Source organism: Myotis nattereri, assembly GCF_964212035.1.
Source record: "Myotis nattereri genome assembly, chromosome: 6".
Lineage (NCBI taxonomy): Eukaryota > Metazoa > Chordata > Mammalia > Chiroptera > Vespertilionidae > Myotis > Myotis nattereri.
In genome coordinates, this window is record NC_138081.1 from 75,693,201 (window position 1) to 75,719,432 (window position 26,232).

A 26,232-nucleotide genomic window follows, 5' to 3' on the forward strand; every position below is an offset into this window, starting at 1 on the left:
AAACTCATTTTATGGATTTCATCTCTTGTTTATTAAATAGGAAAAGTACAGGAACCTATCTATCAATTATTGGCCATTCCTTTTTAAAAATATATATATTTTTATTGATTTCAAAGAGGAAGGGAGAGGGAGAGATAGAAACATCAATGATGGGAATCATTGATTGGCTGTCCCCTGCATGCCCCCACCCCCAATGGGGATTGAACCCAAAACTCGGGCTTATGCCCTTGACTGGAATCGAACCTGGGACCCTTCAGTGCGCAGGCTGACGCTCTATCCACTGAGCCAAACCTGCTAGGGCTTGACCATTTTTGATGGTGGGAATAAGGTATGAAGACACCTTCCAATTCTTGGCCCACTCACTAATAATAATGGCTAACATTCATTGAGGGCTCACTGTTGTTCAGCCCTTTCTGTGACAGACTGTTGTTATTCTCAATAGTTAGAGAAAGAACCTGGCTGGGCTTATGCCAAGGATGGAGTGGGGACTCAAGCCCAGGGATCCCCACAATGTTCCCTGCACAGCTGGAGTGCAGACTCAGGCAGCTCCACTCTAGGCAGCTACACCCCACCTGGTGGGAGGAACACCTGGCCATTTGTAATGCCTGGGCAGTACTGACTACAGTAGGCCATGCTTATTTCCATCTCCCTTCCTTTCTGCACCTCCTTCAGATCACATCACTTTGTTAGGGAAGCCCCACTAACCAATCACTTCTCTGTGTTGCACTTTTTCAAACGCCCAGTATTTTGCATTCATCACACTTAGTATGAATCATAAACTTTCTGAGGGAAGGGAGTCTGTGCGTGCATGTGTGTGTGTGTGTGTGTGTGTGTATTTAACTTTGTATTCCTGGGCCTGGCATGTAATAGGGGTCTAGTGAACATGGGTTATCCTGGCCACCTTCTGTGTTGGAGCTGATGGAGCTACGGGTCACTCTCAGTCCCATTGCAGTTGCTCCAAGTACAGGTATTCGTGCTGCCTGAACTCGACTCACTGTAATTTTAGTTCTTTCTCTCATTCTGTTTGATTGTTAATGTACATATAGAAACAAATGCTGAGAATTCAGGAGATATATAGCTCTCCTTGAAGTGAATTAATTTTGTTAATTTCATTTGGCAAATATACTTTTGTGCTCCTCCCTCTCTCTGAATACTTGGTGGCAGGAGTGATGTTTTGATGACTGACTTTGTGGGCCAAGGGCTACCTGGGAGGCTCTCCTGTTATGCAGCAACCTTACCTGTAAGTGGTTTTTGCTTGTCTCTTCCTGCTTTAGCAACGTGAATTAGAAGTTGTCCCCTTGCTATCAAATGCCTCTTCTCCAGGGCTTTCTATTCAGCTATTAGGTACCCCCTGCCTTCTAGTACAAACGACCAGGTACAGCTGTGGGATTTCGAGTGAAGGCAGCTATGAGATGGGAAGAGACGTAAAACTCCCCTTGGGCCAAGGAGTAGGGGGGAGGAGATGTATTTAGTAATGCAACTTAGAATGTGTAAAGGCACAAGCAAATTGAAATATCTCTCTTCCTAGCAAGAAGAAAAGTTTTTACTGAAAAGCATTCCCCCAGAAGCATTGTGCAGTTTATTGCATTGCCTCTAAACTTTCTGCAGAAAGACCAGATAGAGCGATAGACCTTCCCTCAGTCAGTGGGTGGTTGTGCACATGTCCATCAGGTGGTGGAGCAGTAATCCTGGCAGAGACAAACTCCTATGTTATGCAAGCACAGAGCAGCCGGAAATGCCAGTCCTTCCCAGTCCCTGTGTACTGGACTATCACCATTTCCCAAGGCGTACTTGAAGCTATTGCCTCTGCAGTGCCTCCCGAGACCTCCATCAGAATTAATCACTCCTTGTTCTGTGCTCCCATGGAACATTTATCATTTAATTTGACCTTGGACTTGTGCAGCTCACATGCATTCGAAGATTATAAGCTCATGGAAGAGCTGGTGCTGATTTCTTTGGCCCTTTCACAGGTACCTTGCACAGAATAGACAATTAAACTAAACAAGTGTGGGAGCAGAGGAAAGGGAACATTTCCAGAGTGCTGGGATTGAAGTAAACTTAAGACACCCGAGTCTCCTCTATCGCATGATAAAAAGCTTAGAAGGCTCTAAGCATAACTGAGTAGGTAATGCAAGGAAGGGGGCTGCCGTGTCATTTCCTCCCCTGCCTATAGCTGAATCTGTGCAACTGACTTACCCCATTTTCCCCATTGGAGGGCTGGTGAAGGGTCTTTTCTTTCCTGTCTTCATCCTGGTGTGGTTGGCCTTTAAGAAGTACTGCCAGTTCCCTTTTAAAGTGACATTTGTATAATCACATTAAGGTGTCACATTAAAACGAAGAAAACTTAACTAGAGAGGATGTGAACTCCTTAAGACTGACAGATTTAATTTTAGTTGGAAGGAAAAAAAAAAAGGACCCAGACTATTTCATTACAGTCAGTTAAGGTCAGCCGCCTAAGTCTGTCAGCAGCAAAAGGATTATTTAACAATGAAGAATTTTAATTCTATGCACCCTTTCTAATAAGTCTTCCTCAAGAAGGAAGTTTTAACTCCCCCCACCAAGAATGAATCATTGCACTCAAATGGAGTGTCAACACGTAAGCTGTGGAGTGAAGTCATTACTGGCAGAATCATATTTGCACATCTGTTGTGTTAACAGAATTACAGACACTCCTAGAAGAAGATGAATAAATTAAAACAAAAGTGTGCACATTTTGACTAGATGCCGATTATTTATTAGGTATTGAAAGTGACTTTGACAGACAAAGGAAGGAGAAGCATGGCATGTTTTGGAGATGTTGAAGAATCCTGACTTGGAGAGATTTCCACTTGCTGACACCTTAGGCAGCCTGGAGCACTGTGGATCTCCCGGGCACTCGCCTACACTGCTTTAGGGTCCAATTGGGCTTATGAGTGCAACAGATGACGGTCATAAATGCAAGACAAAAAAAAGCTTTTTCGAACTGGGTAACTATTTCTGCCAAACAAGTAGTGTGCAAGCTGGGTTTCCTTCATTTTACTACCTATATTCTTTCTATAGCAGGAACTGCCTGGTGTTTATTACTTGCAGTTAAACTTCTTATGGCATGAGGAATAACACTGATAAGGAATACATATACTAACTGTTCATTATTTTCTTGTTTTAATATGGGAATGAAATTCCCATATTGCATTTTTAATCTCTAAAAGATAAGGGCTCCTCCCACAGTCTCTTATCACACTTAAAATAATTTCATCAAACATCCTGCCAGTTGTCAAATTTTCTTATAAATGTAATGATTTTTACACGTTTGTTTTAGTAGATTCCAAATAAGGTCCATAATGTTGCAATAGATAATGTCCCTCAGTTTCTCTTAGTATCTACTTCTCCACCATCTTTCTCCCACATTCCTCACTAATGTCTTTGTTGAGGAAACCAGGTCAGTTTTCTTGTAGAATTTTCCAGTCTGCTTTTGTTTATTGTATCCCTGCTTTTAATAACTAGTATTGTTTATGTAAATACAGCACACATACTCTACAGCCAGTTCCCTAGACAGAATGAGAAAAATATCTTCTTAATCAGAACAACCTCAAACATGAAAAAGGGCCACCACCAGTTTTGCTAGAGCACGCCATCAGGTAACATTCAAGTGTTCCCTGGCCTCTTTCTGCTGTTTCTGTGTGAATAATTATCCTATATAATAAGAGGGTAATATGCAAATCAACCGAACAGTGGAACGACAAGTCACTATGACGTGCACTGACCACCAGAGGGCAGACCCCCAGCCCGCAGGCCCTGATCGCCTGATGGGGAATGGGGAACCGGGAGTGGGTGATGGTGGATGCTGGCGGTGCCAGGCCAAGGCTCTCACCCCTGGTCGCCCCACATACAGAGGGCGACCCGCAGTGCGGGGCGGGGCTGGTGAGCGGGTGGATTGGCCAACCTCTTGGTCCCTCCCCTTGGCCAGCAGGCTCTGATCGCCCAGTGGGGGGTGGGGCCAGCTGCCAACATCTGGGAAAGATGGCCCTGATTGCAGGCCAGGCCTTGGGACCGTACCTGTGCACAAATTTCATGTGCCGGACCTCTAGTAAAGGTATAAAACAATTAGGTGAGAATGTCACTTGGGATGCACGAGGAACAATCAGATTTTCTTCAAAAATTATCACAGATCAACTCTTGTAACCTTACATAATGCAAGTACCAATTAAAGCACATGATTGGTTCTGATTGGCAGGGAGAACTGTTGTGTAAGGGTCTTACAGTTGCAAAGAGCTATTCTGTGTGTTTGGGAACTTCACTGAGGCATAAATGCAGGCAGCTTTGATGATTTAATTAAAACTAAATATGAGAAAATGAAAAATAGCATGCACCATAATCACAATAAAAACTACAGTAAAATCTAAAAAGAACCTTCAAAATTCTCATGAGTGCCTCTCTTGGTATCTAATGAAAACATATTGATTACTTAAAGACTGAAATGTATTATATAAAATGAATTTATAGAGATCAAAATTGATTATTGTAGACTCTTAAACCCAGCATACCTTTGGGAAATATTATTATTTCAAGAAGAAAAATAGTTTTCTGTGGTGCTATAGAAATGTGCACCAGCAAAGCAGCCTCATAAATCTTAGAGTTTATTTTCACTTATGCTTTTCTTACATTACACACTCTATAGGTCACTTGACCAGGTCTATTGTTATTGCCATAACATTAAAAAATAAATTCTTAAGGTATAAAGTAGACCCTATATTAACTTAGAAAGAGAATAACACTTTGATATAGGACCTATTTGTATTTCTTTAATAAGCAAAATTTTGTAGGGGATGGCTGTGCCTTTGGCCAGGGAAATAACACTTTATAAAGGACTTGGTACGCATTAAAGATACAAATTGTGGTTTATTTACTTTCCTGTGTACTGATATGAAGGATTCACTGAAATACTGAATCTAGTTAGAGTATTTACCGGGCTCCCCTAATGACACTAAACCACCATCAAAATCCCGTGTGTTTGAAATTCTTCTCTAATTGGTGGAAAGATTATTTTATTTGCTCAGTCTTCCTGCGACCTAAAATATTCACTGGTAAGATTGAGATTTTAATGTCTGGTGAGGCTTTTGTCTATGTCCCGTAAGCAGAATAAAGTTGAAATTTATTCCCTTTTTATGATAGGCTCCTTACTTTCATGTTAGGCAGATAGAAGTAAGGAAAAAAATAGAGCTTTTGGTTCCTATAAAGCTTGGATCCGCATCTTGCTTCTATGACTTCTATTAGCGTTCTTACTATGGTAAGTGATGGAAGCATTAACCTTCTCTGGATGTGTGTTCTCTTTCCCCCTCACATTCTCTAAAGCTGGAGCGTCATGACCTGAATTCTGGCAGCTATTGCCTGGGCAAGGGGGCTGTAGTTCCTATATCACCAGTCTTGTTTGGCTCCATGCTCTCCTTTTCTCCCTGCTTCTTCCCCTCTTCTCCCCCCTGTCTCTTCCTCTTTGATCTCTTTCTTCCCTCAAAGCTTTTCCCTTTACTTCTACCCTCTCCTTTTTGTAAGACTCTCTTTTTAAAAGCTAGTCTCTGGAGGTGAAAAATGTCCGTCTGATTACCTACCTTCCAGGCTTCACTTTCCAGGTTAGAAAAGCCCACCTCAGTGTAATAATGAAACAAGCTAACTAGGACTGGGGCAGGGACATGGTTTACATTTGCTTTAGCAATATAAGATGATTCATGTTTGAATCACTGTGCATGCATTTATTGGAGATTAGTGATGTGGTAATTATGGGCCAAAATATACTGTTGACACAAATATGCATAGTATGGTTAACCAAATAACGTATAAGAAAATGAAGTGATACTTGTGAAATTAAATGAGTAGTAATTTATAGCAGGAATAGCCAAACTATGGCCAATTCCGGACAACAATAATTCTTATTCTATCCTTCCTAAAAATTTCAGCAATACTAGCTGCACAATAGTTTTGCAATTTCCCAACATTGTATGCTTACCAGACTTCAGAAAACTGACTAGTTAATTTTTTTTTTAACTTTCAGAACAGAGAGCAGATAACAGAAAACCTTTTATATAATAGGTGCTCAGGCTATTTGTTGAACTAAATTGGGCCTTCTTGAGGATTAATCCATCATGACTGGGTGGGATAGTTCTATGAAAACTTGGGCAATTTCTTTGGAATTTTGGAGCACTTTGTAGACTAATACAAACTAAATCACTACTGGGGCTCTTGCTTTGTCATCAGTGATCTGATGTCTAAGAAAAACATTTGCATAGATAAAAAGGAACTAAAGATTAATGTCTTCCTTCCGTTGTGTTTTTCATAAGCAGTAGCAGGTCATGTGAGATATTTAAATAACACATATGATATTATGAAGGAAAAATTAAATAAATAAGAAAAAGAAATACAGACCATGAACCACTGTTATTTGATGAGCCAAAATGCAATTAGGCACAATAGTTTTATATCATTGCCTTAAAAAGTTATTATACTTTAACAAACACCTTGGTAAACCTAATTTATCTCCATTTTACATTAACTCTAGTTGAGAAACTATACCTTAGGTAAAAATGTAATATTTTTGTGTCTTTGCTTATACTTTTAAATGATTGACTTAGTCTTAAATTTTTAAATGTGGCAGTTATACTCACACTATTACCACAAAACCCAGTTAGATAGTTATTTAAGTGCATTTACTCATGAAATAAATTACAAGAGTAGATGTTTTGGTCACCAAATATATTTTTGCACCTCATTTGTGTTCTGATCTTTGGAACCTCCATATCCAATAATTGTAGGGTGTGGCTTCGTTAAGAATTAAGAGCATAGACTCCCCAACCAGACTGCCTGGGTTCAAATCCTGGTGCCACCCCTTTTAGCTGATTTTGGACAGATTACTTAGACCTTCTCTGCCTCAGGGTTCTGAAATCATATTACCTACCACAAAGGGATATTCTAAAGATTGAGTTAATATTTGAAAAGCATATAGTAGCCCTAGCTGGTTTGGCTCACTGGATAGAGTGTCGGCCTTTGGACTGAAGGATCCCAGGTTCGATTCCGGTCAAGGGCATGTACCTTGGTTGCAGGCACATCCCCAGTAGAGGGTGTCCAGGAGGCAGCTAATCGATGCTTCTCTCTCATCGATGTTTCTAACTCTTTATCCCTCTCCCTTCCTCTCTGTAAAAAAATCAATAAAATATAATTTAAAAAAAAGAAAAAGAAAAAGCATATAGTATCTGACACATAGTAATATCTGAATATGTGCTTGATACATTCAGTGGATTTTAATAATTGTGGAGTATTTCGTTGTTTGTTATAATTATATCATACTTTGCATTTTTAGCATGTCGTAGGATTATTTCACAAGGAAGATGACTTTTGCCATTTTATTTTACTACTTTTGAGAAGATATCCATCAGAGTCAGAAGGTAGCCATAATAGAATATTTTCTTTAGTTTGATAATCAAATATTACTGTTTAAAAAATGCTGTTACTGGAAGTCCTAGCCAGTATAACGTGGCAAAACAAAACAGAGAACAATAAAAGAACACAAAAGACATTCACATTAGAGAGGAAAAAATAAAATAATTTCTAGTTGCCGATGACATGGGTGTCTTTGTAGAAAATCCCAAAGCATGTCCCCACCCCTCCAAAAGCCCCTGGAACTAATAGTGAGTTTAAGTGAAGTCTCAGGATACAAGGTCAATATACAAAAATCAACTGTGTTTTAATATACTAGCAATGAACAATTGGGATTTGAAATTTTAAAAAGAGAAACATCTAGAATAGCACCAAAAACCCCCACAAAACCCACTTAGGCACAATTTTAACAATTATGTGCAAGAACTGTACATTAAACTTAAAAAAATATATGGATGAAAGAAAGGAGGCCTGAATAAATGGAGAGATATGCCATATTCATGGTTTGAAAGACTCAATATTGTGAAGATGTCAGTTTTTCTCAAAATGATCTAAGGATTCAACACAATCTCAGTCAGGATCCCAGGAGGATTTTTTTGTAGCTATTAACTGATAACTCTCAGCTACCAACTGACTGTAAAATGTACACAGGAAAGCAAATATAAGTATAATACCTAAAACAGTTTTGAAAACAGAAGAATAGAGTTCAAGGACTCATAGTGCATCATTTCAATACTTACCGTCTATATCTATAATAATAAAAGTGTAATATGCTAATTAGAACAGATGACCTTCTGGACGAAGCCAGGGCTGTGAGGGCCGAGGCAGCCGCCACAGCTGCAAGGGCCAAGCCCCTTGCACAAATTCCATGCATCGGGCCTCTAGTATATATATAAAAGGCTAAGTGATTGACTGTCCGACCAATCAACTGACTGGCTGGTACACTGTTGTAAAGATTCTCTCTAATTCAATGGCTATATTTGTGTGGTTCTATTTTTGGATTTGATGCACACTGGCAATTTAAAAATAAACGTTGAATCGAGCATGTGCAATATGTATAAAGCTCTCGCTAGTACCAATCACAAGTGTGTTTTAATTTTATAATACTATATTATATATACTATTTTGACATGTAATTTTATGCAGTAATGTAATTACTGCACGAATCTTTCTTCTAATTAATTTCCTTTCAATGTGCACGAATCTGTGCAACGGGCCACTAGTAAAGCTATAATAATCAAAGCAGTTTAGTATTATCAAAGGTAGACACATAGATCCATGGAACAGAATAGAAAATCCAAAAATAGAACCACACAAATATAGCCATTGAATTAGAGAGAATCTTTACAACAAATATGAAACTTGACCTGTACCTCCCACCATTTACAAAAAATGACTCAAAATGGATCATAGTTTTATGTTTTATTTTAGCATCAAATTCCATGAGTCAGATTTCTGCAAATAACACACCTCCCCGCTCCCCCCTCCCCCCTACACACACACCTCATCACTATTTTAACTTAGCTGGTATTTTTCTTTGCATGGCTCTCATTTGTTTTTCATCAGCTCCTGTTTTATTTGGTTTCTTTCTATGCCATTTTATATTGCCTCTTGTTTTTAAAATGCTGTGACTGACTGTGAGTGGCTGGCATTTGTGGGAGGAGGAAGCCAGTGTGGTTGTGGGAAGCAGTTGAGGGATGGATGGGTTAAAGTGACTAATTTTTTTAATGTGTTGATTTTTGAAGTAGAAATGTTGAGGACCCCTAAAGAAAATTCTTTATTTGTATTAAAGAGCCCTTAAGTCATTTTGAACTTTGGAAAAATCTTTTGAAGCTCCTTTGACCTGTCTTCCTTTTTCATAACTTCACTAAATCTTCTATGTCTTTAGCTTCCATTTCATCTGATTTACTTCTCTTTCACACTCTGTTAAATTTCAACATTAAAACAGGTTAACTAAGGTTGCAATCCTGCTGGCTGAAGCCCGGCAGGTTTCTGGGGTTTTGTTTAGCTTCTATATTTGTTATATAGTTGCTTAGAGTTGCAGCTCAGAGGCCTGCAGTGGCAGGCGGGAACGCTAGAGTCCTCCGTCACTGAAGCAAGCAAGCCTCATGTTAGTTTCAAGCTGCCTGGCTGCCGGCCGCCATCTTGGCTGGCAGTTAATTTGCATATTGCCCTCATTAGCCAATGGGAAGGGTAGCGGTCATATGCTAATTACCATGTTTCTCTTTTATTAGATAGCAGGATTAGATAGGATACTTGGTGAATGTTGTTCATTTTTCTTTCATACCTTTGTGTATAAATGAATTTAAGGCTAATCTGAATTTCATATTTGTGACATTAATATCAATTTTTGGTATCAGGTTAATACTACCTTGGTGTTAGGCATTTCTGAGCTTTGGAAGAATTTGTATATGGGGTTATATTTTCTTTCTTAGTCATTATTTTCTGTACCTTTGCTTTCCATTTTTCTTGATTTATACTTGCTATGGGCATGCTAGATATTAAAACACATCTCTGGATTAATTCCCAATCTTACCTATTTGCTTTTTAAAATCTCATTTTATAGTTATTACTTATTGCTGCTTCCTATGGATCTGCTTCTGCAACCTTAGTTAACCTGTTTTAATGTTGAAATTTAACAGAGAACAGCCCCACTTCTGACCATTGCAAACTCTCCTTAATTTTCAGTAATTATATCATCCATTTCTTGTTGTTGTTTTTTTTTTTTTGTTTTCTTTTAAAAAAGCAGTTTGGCTACTTTTTATAAAACCACTTCCGGGTAGAATTTCAAATTCAAAATTTAGTGGTAAGTGCAGAGGGAAAAATCCCTATCATTTCTTCATTTACTAAGTTATTGAAACCAAAATGTGCTTCTTGGGCATTACTTAGGTGTCATCTTTGGGGGGACTTTGTTTTCTGTTTGCAGATATTGCTGTGGTGGAGATGAGTGATGCCTTCCGGCAGCCGTCCTTGTTCTACCACCTTGGAGTGAGAGAAAGTTTCAGCATGGCCAACAACATCATCCTCTACTGTGATGCAAACTCAAACTCTCTGCAGTCACTGAAGGTACCTCACTTGTTTACTAAATAGTTACTTTAGGCACCAGAGTTTTAAGGGTACCTCTCTATCATCCAAAAAAATTTAAGTAGCTTATTTTGTGAAAGGATGTTTTCGTCAGTTAGCTAGGTTGTGAAGTTTATATAGAATTCAATGTAGAAATTTGATGATACACAGGTAGGAAAAAACTTAATGTTGAGGTCTGAGCTCCAGTTAGATTCACATCTGAGTAGACTGTGTTAATAGGAAGTCAGTACATGCACTGGAGGAAGACAAAGAGTTTGCATAAGATACGGTAAAGCCTCATGCTTGTCACCATTGGGGGTTTTGTGGGGCACACCTGCCTCCAACTAGAAATACTATGCTACCTACTGAAAGTACTCTAGAAATTCTGTGAGTATCACTACAAAATTGACATCCTCTTTCACAGGGATATGACTTCAATTAAGATTAAAAAGGAGGAATAACAACTCACTGTATTTGTCTAAAAATTCAATGCATCCCGTCATTCTCTCCATTATAGGAATTTAATGATATGAGGGTATATCCTCCATCCAAAAAGATTGCCTGAAATGCTTTTGCAAGGCCAAATAATTATACACTGTGTGATTCGTTGAAAAGCATCTAACAGTTCAGTGAAACTTGTGCTGAGCCTCATATTGTCATTTCCTTTGTGAAACTTCTGGCTTGCTTTATGTGCATTTTTTCATCTATATCTTTCAGTTCCCAAATCAAAGCCAGCCTTGGCATGTGGAGCCCTAAAACCCAGATCCATATTCCTAATGGCCTAGTAATTGTTATATAAGATCTCTATCCCCAAATCCATGCAAAAAAAAGTAATAGTATTTTGCTTTTATGTGCGTATCTAAAGCTTGTATGTCTTTCTCTGAAAAATCTTCAGTTTCTTTTAGTAAATACATTGACTAGACACCACGCATTTGTGCTGGGCATTGATAGACTATCCCCTTTCAGAATACTCTGAATACTCCTATGAGATTTATCCCTACTCTGCCTAAATCTCTTTTTTACCTGGAACAATTCTTTAAGAACCTTGACTTAATTTTACTCCAGTTTTACTACTTTAATTAATACATTATAAAGTTTTGTGATGGTGTATTTTGCATTATACATAAATTGACTTGCTACTATTTACAACATATATTGCAGTTGATGAAGTAAGATTATTTTATGTAATTTTTTATTCAGTGTTTTTGCAATATTTTAAGCAGGCAGTATTGTATTAGACATTTTCACTCTACACTATTTTTATTCTTGCCCTACTGATATCTGGTGATTATTTTATGACCATTCTTTACTTAGGGAAATTTTTTAAGTGAATTAAAATGAAATTTGAGAAAAAGAGATAAAGCTAATCTTATCAGAAATTTGTATAGGACAAATAAACTGACTTATTGCATTGCTTTCAGCTAGACTTTGTACAGAGGTGTTATTGCCATTTTAATAAAATAATTCTTTAAAAGGCTAAACTATCTAAAACATACTTATGTGGTTTGTACATAATAGCTGCTTGTTATTGAGCACTTGGTACTATGGGCTAAGTACCAAGTGCTTTATCTGCATACATTTTCACAGTAAATTCTTAAAATATGCCTGTGAGGTATATATTCTGTCACCATTTTAATGAAATTGCAAATTGAGGCTCAAACAAACTCCATCATTTGCCCAAGATGATATAGCTAGCAAAATTAGGGACCTGGTCAGTGTGGCTGCAAAGCCCATCCTCCTTAACCACTCAACTTTACTGCAGTTACTTCTAGTTAGAAGGATATCAGACATTCCTGCTGAGTGTGTTTATTTCAAAAAGCCCATCAACTATGTCCCCTGCAGTCCATGCAAAACCTTCTTTCTTTCCTCATCTTCCTTCTATTAATTTAAGCTTGGGTGGGTTTTTTTGTTGTTTTTTATTTAGCTTGTTCCTAGCTCAAATGGGTGTCTGATGGCAGAGGACAAATGGGTGTCTGATTCCAGAGTGTTCTTAAACCCATAAAAATTTTTATTTTGCTCTTACATTATCACTTCCTTTTCTTAAAGTTTTATCTCCTTTACCAACGTAAATAGCTAAGATGAATTTAGTTTTAGGTTGAATTTAGTATATGGAATTAAAATTTATATTTTTTCTAAGGATTTGATTCTTTTACTTTAACGATTACTTTTTACTACATTCTTTTCAATACTTGAAAATAACACCTAACTTGGTCAGTGGTACAAAGTATATGGTAAATGTTAGGAGAGACAGTAATTTGAAAATATGATCCTATGAAGTAGTGTAACAATTTGTGCACCAGAAGCATTGGCCCTGCCCCTTGTAACAGTGCTGCCTCTGGGCATTCCCGCAAGTGTCTGCTCACTTGATGACCCACCATTGACTTGTAAACCATGGACCTCTGTACTCTCTCAACCCTGTTCAGCATCGTCATCACATACATTTCCTCTTACTGTTTCATGGAAAGTTTTTTCCATTCCGTTGAGAGAAAAAAACAAACAGTCTTGTTCTTTTATTTTACTTATTTCAGAAATGATTCAGCTTTCTTCTGAGCTACTTGACATTCATGTCCATTTGGGGAAAGAGGTAATTTGGGGGAGGAGCTGGTAGGTTATACATGTGAGCACGGCTGTATCAAGATTTTCTCTGACCATCTTGAATTGACAAACCAGATGATTTATTTAGAGGAAGTGACTTCCCAGTTGTAGAATCCATCCCTGAGGTTTTGGAAAGGGCTTGGGACTGGAGAATCCAGTTTTCTTTCATGTCAATGAGTAATACTACATCTTCTAAGCAATTGTTACTGGATAAGGTATGCCCTTGTTGTCCTAATTGCTCTTTTACCTCCCTGTCCTCCCACCCCAGCTCACTGTTTGTAGCATCTTATTACCATTTGTCAAAGGGAGAGGGAGCTCTGTGCTACCCTGTAAATGGAAGAGGTCATCCTATCACTGGGTTAACACCAGAAATTTTTTTCATGTGTAGAGACTTTCATCACAGGCCCATGCGTTTGAATACCTTAAAGAGCAGGAAGGAATACCTCTGCACACAGAAAATGAGAGTCAGAACGCCTCCTGACTCCCACCCAAATGGAGCAACAGTTGCTGAATTCTATCCCCTTTCATTTATTGTAAATTAATGATTCTTTCATTGGAAGTTGATTTTTGTGGCACTCCAACCCATCATCCTATTTGAGTCATTTTAGAATGCACCCTTGAAATTATTATTGAAATTTATGTGTAAAATGTAATTTTTTATACAGAAATTCATTATACCTATAACTTTTCAACAATTCAGTTGTTTTTTTTAAAAAAGAAATACCTGTACTTGAATTAGATGGTCCAATTAGGCGTTGCTGAAAGAAACAGCTGGTGTCAAAGAAGAGGAAGTTAATTACAATTATTGCAACATATTATAAGGAGAAGTTCTTGTTAAGGAGCTATTTCAAATCCTGTGTGTATAAAAATGTCACTCATCAGCATCCCAACCCAGTTTAAAGACATGTTTCTACTTACAGTAGAGTTCTCCCACCAAGATATATTTATTAAACAAGAAACAGAATTAAGAGGAAGGCCAGCCAGCATGGTTCAGTTGTTGAGCTTCAACCTATGAACCCGGAGATCACGGTTCGATTCCTGGTCAGGGCATATGCCCAGTTTGTGGGCTTGATCCCCAGTGTGGGGCATACAGGAGGCAGCCAATCACTAATTCTCTCGTATCGTTGATGTTTTTATCTCTCTCCTTCTCCCTTCCTCTCTGAAATCAATCAAAATATATTTTTTAAAAAATTGAGGGAAGAAGACTAGAATTTCTTTTAGGATTACTTTCCAGCTTTGGTGCAATTTAACTTGACTTTTGGTATAGGTTGTTTTAATTGACAGTTGCTTATATCAAGAGAAGGATGTGTTCTTACCCCTGATCACAAAACAACACAGGTACAAATTGTCTCTAGATCTAGAAATACAGGAGTTGAGTTGTGGATGTTTGCTTTGATAATATTAATACTCATATTGTATACGGCTTTAAAATGCTTGAGATACTTTCATAAACTTACTTCATTTGGTCTTTAAAAACAACCCAGTGAAATAGACAAAGTTAAGTACTTACCATATAGATGGGACAGATAGAAGATATTTTCTTAACAGATGAGAAATAAACTTAGAGAGATAGAGAGCCTTAGGGGCACACACAGCTACTAAATGTCAGAGCAGGGCAAACCCCATGTTCTTGGAGTTGTCCTCAGGGACATTTTCATCTAAGTCTGTCTATAAATTTCATATGTCCTACAGAAATATGATTTTCTAGCTTTTTGTTAGATTATTGAATTGTGTTTTTAATCTTGAGCTTTTATATATGCATAACATGTAAGCACAAATGTAATTAGTTTTTCTTACATAAAAGATGGGCCAGTTCTGTGACACCTGTGTGAGAGTATTCATTCTAAGCCTTCTCAGCTTTACTTTAGCAGCATGGGGAATGGTAAGGTGAGTCCCATCTTCTCCGTGAAGCTGAGGGTGTTCACAACAGCCAGTCTGGTATTTCCCTGTCCTCCTGGGAAGTGCTGAAATTAGGAAGAGGATGGAACTGGAGAGTATAAGAAATCTCTCTTTCCCCCCCAACTTTAGTGGAAAAACTGCCACGCTCCTCTGGGATAGAAAGAAGGGTCAGAAGGGAAGACCCAGAAGGTCACCAGCTGGGGGCTATGCTCTTTCCTGGCCAAGAACTCCCAGCGCCTTTCCTTTCTTTCTGAAACCAAGATCCTGGTTGCTCATTCTGCTTCTCCCACCCTGAGTGGATTTGACTTAGCAACCCCACACCAGCTGTTCCCACTTCCTTCCCTTGGCTGCAATTACCCAAATTTTAGGCACAAACACTTTCCAATTTTGGAGATATTCCACTTATTTATCCTTAAAATGACCTCTTCAAAGTTAAATTGTCCCAAATAGCTATTAAAAGTTGTCTTCATCTCCTCTTGGAATGAGACCTAAACTAGATTTTTTATTTGTCTTGCTTCCTTATTTGGTTATCAAAGGATACTGCAAAATTGGAAAAATACAAACACACACACTTTTTTTGTTTATTTTTGGTACCGCAAAGGACTATACTGAGCAGAAGTCCCCTAAAGATTTCATACAATTATGAAGTTGTAATGGAGCAATGCATCTCCAGAAATGTTCTCTGATAAGGAACTGAAGTTTATATTCATTTTATCTTTATATTTCTAGACACCTAGATGAGACACTTACATGAAGTGATGTGAAATATGGCAGTTGTGTCTGAAATTTATTCCCCTTTCTCCTTTGATTTAGTACAAATTAAGCTTTCACTATTCCGCTTCAGTAGGTAGATAGCTTTTGAGGTCTTGTTTGCTATTTATTTGTACTGAGTTAAAATGCACAAATAGTATTGTTTTTGTCTTTTCAGTTGTTACCTCATTTGAAGTTATATCATAAACTGAGTGTCTCCTTTAAGAGAACAATTTGTATCTAATTAGCTTCTATAAGACATAAGCAATAGTTCATAAGAATTCAATAGATTCCTATAGGGATGGTTTCATACAGTTTTATAATTGTTATAATGCAGGCATTACCTAAAATTACGGTTAAGAAGTCATGTAAGAGGATTGTTACTCCAATGAGTAATTCTTCAGGAAGACATATCATATTGGCTCTAAGCCAAAGCAGCTGTGATTATATTCTGTAGGGAGCAGAGCCTTTAGCTCACTCAGTTCTCACCCCAAGTGACAAGTCACCTCCTGTGACTACCGCTGCCATTCCTGTGCCTGGTGCACCAAAAGAGAGATGGTGGTAGAGTAGCTCCCTTGCAGGGCATGGGGGCATCTCTCCTTCCGGTGACACAAGGATAGTGTTGACTGTGATGGGCCTTTAGCCAAAAGCAAATGATAGAGCACAGAGTTTTAAGAGACCAGCGATCACTCAACCCAACTCTCAGTGTGTTACTTTAGAGAGAGGTGAAATGACACCTGGCTCATCAGAGCTAGAACTTACACATATCTACCCAGGCCATAGTCCAGTATCTTATCCATTCATTAACTCATTTATTCATGTTTTTATTGAGTGCCTACTCTGTGCCATTCAATTTGCTTGGCTGTTAGTGGGGTACAAATATGAATAAAACATGGCCCTGGCATCCAAGGTGACTCACGCTGTGGGATGGGGGAATCATATGAAGAAACATTTGCAGTTAGTACATGCAGTGCTGTCATAGAGGCGTGTATGCAGGTTAGTGCAGCCAAAGTATGGCATCATCTACTTCTTTGGAGAAGATAGGTATCATAGAAGATGGTGAAGGCCAGCTTTACAGAAAATAGGTTTTTTATGCTATGCACAGGGGATGCTACTTATCAGAGCATGAGGAGAAGGGCTTTTCCTTGTTATTTGGAGGAGAGAGGATCTTCCTATCAAGAGAACAGTGTATGAAAGGCTGTCGTGTACTGCTCTGGAGAGATGTATCATAAATCAGATTTCGAAAATTCTCCATACTGTGTTCCTGACTTTGTTGATTATCCAACATTTTTCTGTTTATCTACACTAATAAAAGACAAACATTCAAATTGACCGTACCTTCGCTATGCCTTAAGCCATGCCCACGAGCCAATCAGAGTGACTACATGCAAATTAACCCAATCAAGATGGCGGCCAGCAGCCACAGAGCTGGAGCAAGCAGGAGGCTTGGTTGCCCCAATGATGGAGGAAGCCAAGCTTTCCACCTGCCTTGGCGGCTCTGAGTTCCACTCAAAGCAACAAAGTTTCAATTATAGAAGATAAATAACCCCCAGATACCTGCTTTCAGCCGGCCATGGCCATGGAGCTAGAGTGAGCAGGAGGCTTCCCTCCCACCCACCCTGGCCGGCTCTGAGCTCCTCTCAAGGCTATAAAGTTTCAATTATAGAAGGTAAATAAATCCCAGAATAAAAAAAAAAAAAGGAGAGGCTGGGAGCTTCCATTGCTGGGGCGCTTGGCCAGCCTGAAAATGGCCCTTAGCCCCTCACCCAGACTGGCCAGGCACCCCAGTGAACCCCCCACCCTAAAAGGGGTGTGGCCAGCCTGCAAACACCCATCAGCCCGTCACCCAGGCTGGCCAGGCACCCCAGTGGGACCCCTACCCTCATCCAGGACACCCTTCAGGGCAAACCAGCTGGCCTCCACCCATGCACCAGGCCTCTATCCTATATAATAAAAGGGTAATATGCAAATTGACCCTAACAGCAGAACGACTGGGAATGACTGGTCACTATAACACACATTGACCACCAGGGCGCAGACGCTCAATGCAGGAGCTGCCCCCTGGTGGTCTGTGCGCTCCCACAGGGGGAGCTCTGCTCAACCACAAGCCAGGCTGAAGGCTGCCAGTACAGCAGTGGTGGTGGGAGCCTCTCCCACCTCCTCAGCAGCGCTAAGGATGTCTGACTGCAGCTTAGGCCTGCTTCCCGCTGGCAAGTGGACATCCCCTGAGGGCTTCCGGGCTGCCAGAGGGATGTCTGCCAGCTTGGGCTCGATCCCCCAGGGAGTGGGCCTAAGCCAGAAGGTGGATATACTCTGAGGGGTCCCAGACTGCAAGAGGGCCTAGGCCGGGCTGAGGGACCCCCCCCCACCCCGAGTGCACAAATTTTTGTGCACCAGGCCTCTAGTTTTATAATAATAGTTTGTTCAGAGACCTGTGCATGTACGTGTGTGTGCATGTGGGCTTGATTGTGTGCACACAATAGCTGCTTGTGAAGCACCTGTGAGAAAAACCTCTTTCAACCTTCCCCCACAATATCTCTCATCTGTCTCTTGATTTCCACTCCCCTGGCACCACCATTGCCCAAAGCCTTACTGTGAGGCCCCTGGACTTTTGCAATTGTTTCCTAAATACATTTCCCCTCCAATACTAATACAACCACCTAGTTAATATTTTTAAAACTTTAACAACGTTCACCTTTTATTTGTCTTTCTTGGGTAATACATTCACCTGGATAATACATTTAAAAATTTTAAAGTGCTAAAGAATATGTGGTATAGGGGAAAGTCACTCTCCTTCCTTGTCCTTCAGCCAGCCAGCTCCCCTCTTCAATGGAAACATCTGTTTGTTATTAGTTTCTTGACTTCCTTCCATAGATATTTTATGATTGTACACCTTAGAATTTTTTTTTCTCCCTTTTATTCATAAATAGGAACATAGAGTAAAAATCATTCTAGCCCTGGCCAGTGTGCTCAGTGGTTAGAGCGTGGACCCGTGCACCAAAAGGTTGTGGGTGTGATTCCCGGTCAAGGACACCTACCTAGGTTGTAAGCTTGTGTGAGAGGCAACCAATTAATGTGTCTCTCTCACATCAATGTTTCTCCCTCCTTTCCTCCAGACTCCCCCCTCTCCCCCCTCCTTCCCTTTCACTCTCTCTAAAAATCAATGAAAGAAATATCCTTGGATGAGGATTAAAAGAAACCACCATTCTGTACTTTGCGCTTTCTTCACTTAGCAGTATATCTTGGAGATCTTTCCATATCACTACATAAAGAACTTCCTCATTCTTTGTTTGGCTGCATTGAAGTTCATTGTATGGCGATATCATAATTGATTCAACCAGTTTCTAGTGGATAGACATTTATTTTGTTCCCAACCTTTGCAGTTAGAGAAGTATTCCCTGTGTGTTGAAACTTCATTATGTATATGGCTCAGCTTAAAAAACACTTTGATTGCCCAATGCCCACAGAACAGAGTAGTATATTTTGGCATTCAGAATCCTCTTCAATGACTTTCTAATCTTATTATTTGTACTTTCCAAAATGAACTGTCTGCTTTAGTCTAATAATTACATTTAAGATCTTTTTCAAATACTTCTTTAATTTTCTCTTCTGTACTTCCCCAAATGAGCTGTCTTCTTTAGTCAGTGATAATATTTGTTCTTCCCTACATGGGCCTTTGCTGTTCTTAGTCCTCTAGCTTGGATCCTCACCTCCCAGCCTTGCCTTGGGAAGTTGTGTCTATTCTTGTTGGCTCATCTTGAGTTCCACCCTCTCTGCTGAACTTCTCAATTCTTAGTAACATCATCTTTCTCTTAGAAACCCCAGTCCTTGATGTATATGCTCTTTTGACTTAGCACAGTGATGGCGAACCTATGACACGCGTATCAGAGGTGACACACGAACTCATTTTTTTGGTTAATTTTTCTTTGTTAAATGGCATTTAAATATATAAAATAAATATCAAAAATATAAATCTTTATTTTACTATGGTTGCAAATATCAAAAATTTCTGTATGTGACACGGCACCAGAGTTAAATTAGGGTTTTTCAAAATGCTGACACGCCTAGCTCAAAAGGTTCGCCATCACTGAGCATGTGTGTGCACACATGCATGTGCATCTAGGCTTATGATATTTCTTTTTAAATGTATACATGTCCTTTTTATTAGCAAGATTGTGAAGTATTGAAGGTATTTTAGTTATATGTATTTTATGGCTCTCAAAATTACCCAGCACAATTCCTTTCTCTATAGATTTTTGTTTACTTATCTGTTATCCTTAAACATTCAAAAGTCTTACATCCTGCTGTAAGCCAAAGTCCTCATTGGTTTCCCTTGCCGTGTTGATCCTGGTATTAAGAATGATGGCTAGTCCCCTGAGTTTGTATGGCTCTTCTCTCACCTGCTACAGCTGGCTTCTCTTCTTTTAAAAAAAAAATTACATATATATATATATATATATATATATATATATATATATATATATATATAAATTTCAAAGAGGAAGGGAGAAGGAGAGAGAGATAGAAACATCAATGATAAGATAGAATCATTGACCGGCTGCCTCCTGCATGTCCCCTACTGGGGACTGAGCCCACAACCCGGGCACGTGCCCTTGACCAGAATCGAACCTGGGACCCTTCAGTCCACAGGCCGATGCTCTATCCACTGAGCCAAACCAGCTAGAGCCTGTCGCCTCTTCTTAGCCACCCTTGAGGCTTCACAAATATCTTACATTTCCTGATTCCACTTTAACATCTAGGAATAATAATGATGATAGTTAGCTTTATCAAGAGCTTTCTATGCACCAGGCACGTTATTTGCCTGATCTCATTCCTCACAACCTAAAAGACAGGGATACTGCCTGTAACATGTTTATTGCCTTCTGTTTCTTGTTGAATAACACATGATCATATTTATGACTCTTTATTGACAGATGGCCTTATTATCTATGTGTGGATTGGCCCATTTTGATAAGTGGCCAATGCCCTTTATTTCCAGCTGCCCTGGAGGCAGCATGCTGCTTGGTCTCCTCCCAGGGCATGAGTGAGGTTGTACTTATTTAGGGAAAACAAACTCATTTTAACAGTTTCCAAAAAGATCATGACTGGAAAAATAATTCTACATGCACATATTCTGCCAAAATGATTTTTAGATTATTCAGTTTTGGGATTTTACATATTTGTGCTGTTTTTTGTGCCCTCCTGACTCTGCTCTGTCAGATTGTAAACTTCTCAGATGCAAAGACTTATTCTACACTCCCTGAAATCTCTAATTGCTAATAAAATTATTAATACAAAATTTCCCATAAAGTATGGTTCAGTTAATTAATTGAATTAATTAGTTTTGTATTGACTTCTTTACTTTTTTTCCCCCCCAGGAAATCATTTGCCAGAAGAATACTGTGAGTATTTTACTTAACTCTTCTAGAAACTTTATCTTTTCTTTTCCATCAGCTAATTTATTGTTTTCATCTCCACAAAATTTTAACTTCCATCTCTTTAGAGTTTCTGATATATCCATATAAATATGGTTATTTTATGTAAATATTCCTTTATAGTAAGATTTCATTTATAATATTGGGTGGTGATACTGATACCTGCTTTTTTAAAGTACATAATTACATTTTCGAAAATATTTGCAAAGTATATCAAATTTTGTGGAATTATAAATGACACTAAAGCAGCATATATATACACACAGATACATGCATGTGTATGCATGTATGTATATCTACACATATATAATATAAGCTATATATACAAATTATAGATATACATATACATATACATATAAATACATACACATATATAGATATATTTATATATGCATAATTCTATCTAATGTATCATCTATCAATAGAGATTGATTTAAGTTCTTAAGTCTTGTATCTGTTTTTGAGATAACACTACAAAATTCCTACCCTCCACACAGAATTAAATAAAAGTTAAACAGTGATAGAAATAAATTTAAAAAATGTTTAAATGCCTGAAGAAAAAGAACATACAGGTGAGTCACCTGTTATACCAATGGTTGTATTTTTCATTTTGGAAAGTAAGTCAGTGTTTGAAAACTTTAAAGAATATATCTCTGCAACTTAGAGTAGAAATAATGTACTACAAATATCTGCATGATTCAGTTTAAGATGATAACATTAAAAGTACAATTGATAGCTTTTCCTTAGATCAGAAATGTAAAAGCTTATGTTTAAGATTTTACCAGGTCAGAGACTCATTGCAGCATAAATAATGTCGCCTCTGCATTCAACAGGAAATGAACAATTATTGCTTCATGCATCAATTCAGTGTAACAGATTTCATTAAACAAATATTGATTGAGCATGTACCATGTGCAAAGCTTCGGGCTGGTGCCGCAGGGATTCACAAAGGAGGTTGAAAGTGACAGCCACCATATTTCATAGCTGTTCTGTGAGACAACAAATGAGAAGTGCCAGAGTCTACTTAGAGGATAAAGCCAGTAAACAAATAAGCAAGCAAACCAATTAGAAAATTAACATAAGGCAACATGCTAAAGAGCGGGTGACCATTACATCAAGTAGTCATGGGAGGTCTTTCAGAGGAGGTAGCAAGTGCTACCTGAGACCTGCACGGTAGGTTTGGATGTGTGGAGAAGCAGGTTTATAAGAAGACCAAAGACTGCACATGGTGACCAAGTTGCCATTGATTTGGATAAGCTGCTGTTTAGGTGCTGGCTGTCCTTGTCCAAAGTGGAGTATTTTGAGCATATATTCCAATATGTCTGAATGCTGAGAGCATTTCTTCCCAGAAACTTAATTCATTTGCCACACATGCTTATGTTCATTTTTATGTGTGTTTTTTAATTAAATACAGAATTGGTGTTATTTTAATTAAAACAGTGAAGATAATTAAAATAAGACTAGATTTTGAGCTGTAGTTTTTTATAGCCATGGAAACAAGCATGGGCCCAGGGGATTGGCATTGCTATTTTATGACCATGCCTTCGTGTTTTGAAATTTAAGGAAATATGGTCTTTCTCCTTTTAAAAGCAGTTTAAATATTGTAGAATTAGTATCTTCTTAATAAAAGGCATTTTTTGCACCTGAGATATCTGTTCTTTTTTTTTTTTAAATATATTTTATTGATTTTTACAGAGAGGAAGGGAGAGGGATAGAGAGTTAGAAACATCGATGAGAGAGAAACATCGATCAGCTGCCTCCTGCACACCCCACACTGGGGATGTGCCCGCAACCAAGGTACATGCCCCTGACTGGAATCGAACCTGGGACCTTTCAGTCCGCAGGCTGACGCTCTATCCACTGAGCCAAACCAGTCAGGGCGAGATATCTGTTCTTGATCACACAGTGGTTGGTTTGTTTTTTATTTTTTTAATCCTCACCTGAGGATATGCTTTTATTGATTTGAGAGAGAGTGGAAGAGAGAGAGGGAGAGGAGAGAGAGAGAGAGAGAGAGAGAGAGAGAGAGAGAGGCATTGATTGGTTGGGTTACCTCCCGTATGTGCCCTGATCGAGGATCGTAGCTGCAACCTAGGTATGTACCCTGACTGGGAATCGAACCTCTAATCCTTTGTTGTACGGGACAACAACCAACTGAGCCACCTGGCCAGGGCATACAGTAATTGTTGTTATTTTGTTTTAGATTATTAGTGACTTCAGACTCTGGGGTTGGTAACAATCTTGTAAACAGAAATTGCAGTAATAATATTTCTAAGTTGTATGTGAGCCCACTTGGGAAATAAATGTTTCCATATTATTTTGAAAAAGTGCTTTCCTTAGCAGTTTATATATTTTTTATAAAAACACAACATCCCACAACCAACCCCCACACTTTTCCCCCACTGCACCCTTAGTAATATGCCTGTGCCTCCTGAGCCTCCTCAGCCTCTCCTGTTTTTAACATCAACAATGGGAAATTGAAACAAAAATTATTGCTTCAGGAACATAGGCAATAAAGTGCAGTGAGGCCAAGAACTTAGAAAAACCTTAGCATGCAGGGTACTGTGAACACGAATTCTGAAGCCTTATTTTTTGGGTTTTGAAGAAGACCATTTCAGGAATCGATTTTTCTCTGCTGTTTGCATGGCTCTCATTTGTCTTTCTTTGCCCCAACACTGCTCAACACACACCCGGACATCAGATAGTCATTCTCTCCCAGAATTCGTTTTGCACAGATGTATTATTCCCTAATGCCCAGTATTGCAACAACTGTGTGTTTGATTTCATGTCTTATACACAAATGCACGTGGTATTAAGGCTCCTGAGGATACAGAACTTGATCCATCAGCAGAAGAATAATATTCTGAAACTCTAATATCACTTTTCTAGTTCATTGTCTTCCCATCTTTTCCCCCCTACTTTTGTGACTTAGAAGATTCAGAGCATTTTCTGTGCTGATTTTGGTATAGTGCTTATTTAACACAGAAACATCTGATTCTGTTGCTCTTTTATAACCTATTCATAGTTTAAGCTTTGGAAGCTTTGGAAAGCAGCCTCTTACTGTACGTGCCTTTCCTTTCTGCCTTGGCAGTGGCTTGGCTAAAAGGATTACATTGGTGGGCATGCTATGGAATCTTGGCAACATTTTAAAGCAGGATATGTGGATTTCCTCTCTTTCTGACTAGTCTTGCAATTATTGTTCCACGAAGGAGAGCTTGAGCAAGGAACACCTTTGCGTTCTTGATTTAAAAATCAAACGTCAACCTCTAGAAGTTCTTCTCATACTTTAAATGGAAGCCAGGTTTCTGCTTCATTACCTTACATACACGCAGTGCCTCAAAGAATAAAATGTTCATAAATAATTAAGCCTGGCCACTAGGGCATTTGGCACTTCTTGTCTGTTTGCTATGTGACAGTAACTTGGCTCATGCAGGGTTCACGGAAGGTGACCTGCGGCAAAGGGTTGGTGTGCCAGCATGTAAAGGACACTGGGGAGGGTGCCCAGCCCTCTAGTGATAATGGCAAGCCCTCTGGAGAAAGAGTCCCTGGCTGGCGCCCCAAACACAGCGCAGACCAGCTGTGACCTCTCAAAGCCTTACCTGTTTCCTCGCCTGGAAAACGGAGACGGTAGCAGCTTCTTCAGTGGTGTTGTGAACTATGGCCATTCATTCCCTGGCACATGCAAGTGGGAAATGAATGTTTGTTCTCATTCGCTTATTCCTGAGGGTCAGAGCAGTGATGTTCTGTTCTCTGTAATGCTGATGTGGCTGGGAACTCCCTGTGCTCCCTGGAATAGCGTTAGAGTTTTCCACATACTCCTTCTATATTCAGTCCTTTCCTTTTAGAGGTCTTTCCCGGGTTTGTATTTTTGCTTGAAACTCTTTTATGTTCCAATCATGTATTTCTAACTTTCTTTTGGATATTTTCTCTTTGGGTATCCTGCTCCCCTGAAATCCTAACCTCTCTAAAAGTGAACATTTCACCCTTCCAAATCAAACCTCAGCTCCTTTGAAGTATATATAGAGAGACTTCAGAAAGGAATGGAGAGGGAAAGAGAGATAGAAGCATCAATGATGAGAGATAATTATTGATCAGCTGCCTCCTCCATGCCCCACACTGGGGATTGAGCCTGCAACCTGAGCATGTGCACTGACTGGGAATCAAACCATGACCTCCTGGTTCATAGGTTGATGTTCAACTACTGAGCCACGCCGGTTGGGCCACACCTCAGCTTCTTGACCTTCTTCCCATGTACTAACTGGAAGTCAGGTTCCGTTTGATTAATTGCCTAATATATAACAAGTGCTCATAAATACTTAAGTCTGGTTCTGCTTTCTGAGTTCTTACTGTGGAGTCGCCTTTGACTCCTCCTTCCCCTCTCCCAATCTCTGTAACCAGTTGGCAGGTCTACACGATTCTTTCTTTTTGGCATTGAGGGCATGTGTCCATTGCTATTGCTGCCAGTCTGGTCATGCTTTGTAGCTTCCTGCATAATTTTCTGCGTAGACCAGCCGTGGGCAAAATGAATAAAACTAAAAAACAAGAAGACCGTACCCTTTTATGTAATGATGTTTACTTTGCATTTATATTAGTTCACACAAACACTCCATCCATGCTTTTGTTCCGGCCCTCCGGTCCAGTTTAAGAACCCACTGTGGCCCTCGAGTCAAAAAGTTTGCCCACCCCTGGCCTAGACTGTCAGAATGCACTGCCTTGATGGTGTTTTCTTTCCTGCTCTGAATCCTCCATGATTCTCCCTGCCCAGCATATGTAATTTAAAATCCTCAGCTTTGCCTTCACTCCCCTTCCCTGAGCCCTAAGCTCTGGTCAGACTTGCTTATCACCCAGGGGTGCCCAGTGTGACTTTGCCTTCCCTCTTCCCGGCTCCGCTTTTGTTTGCACTAGTGTTCCCTCACTTGGTGCCATCGGGAACCGACAGGAGATTAGGATGAGTGAGTGGAGGAGAGCCGCATGGGCTGGCATTAGAGAAAGGCAGAATTTGGATAGTCAGGCCTTTGTACTACAGTGATATGTTGTTTTCTCTTCACCTCAGGAGCACAGGAGAGGACTTTAAACAGCCGAGGGAAGT

At 39.3% G+C, this 26,232-nt stretch overlaps 1 protein-coding gene across 1 annotated transcript in view; it reads left to right on the forward strand.

The window, feature by feature from the left end:
- MAP3K5 (mitogen-activated protein kinase kinase kinase 5) overlaps positions 1-26,232 on the forward strand; it is a 177,385-nt gene that overhangs the window by 51,190 nt on the left and 99,963 nt on the right. Inside the window, exons 2-3 of the mRNA XM_081093870.1 lie at positions 10,331-10,470; positions 21,090-21,113. Of these exons, the coding sequence (XP_080949996.1) occupies positions 10,331-10,470; positions 21,090-21,113 (164 nt within the window). The remainder of the gene's footprint in view (positions 1-10,330; positions 10,471-21,089; positions 21,114-26,232) is intronic.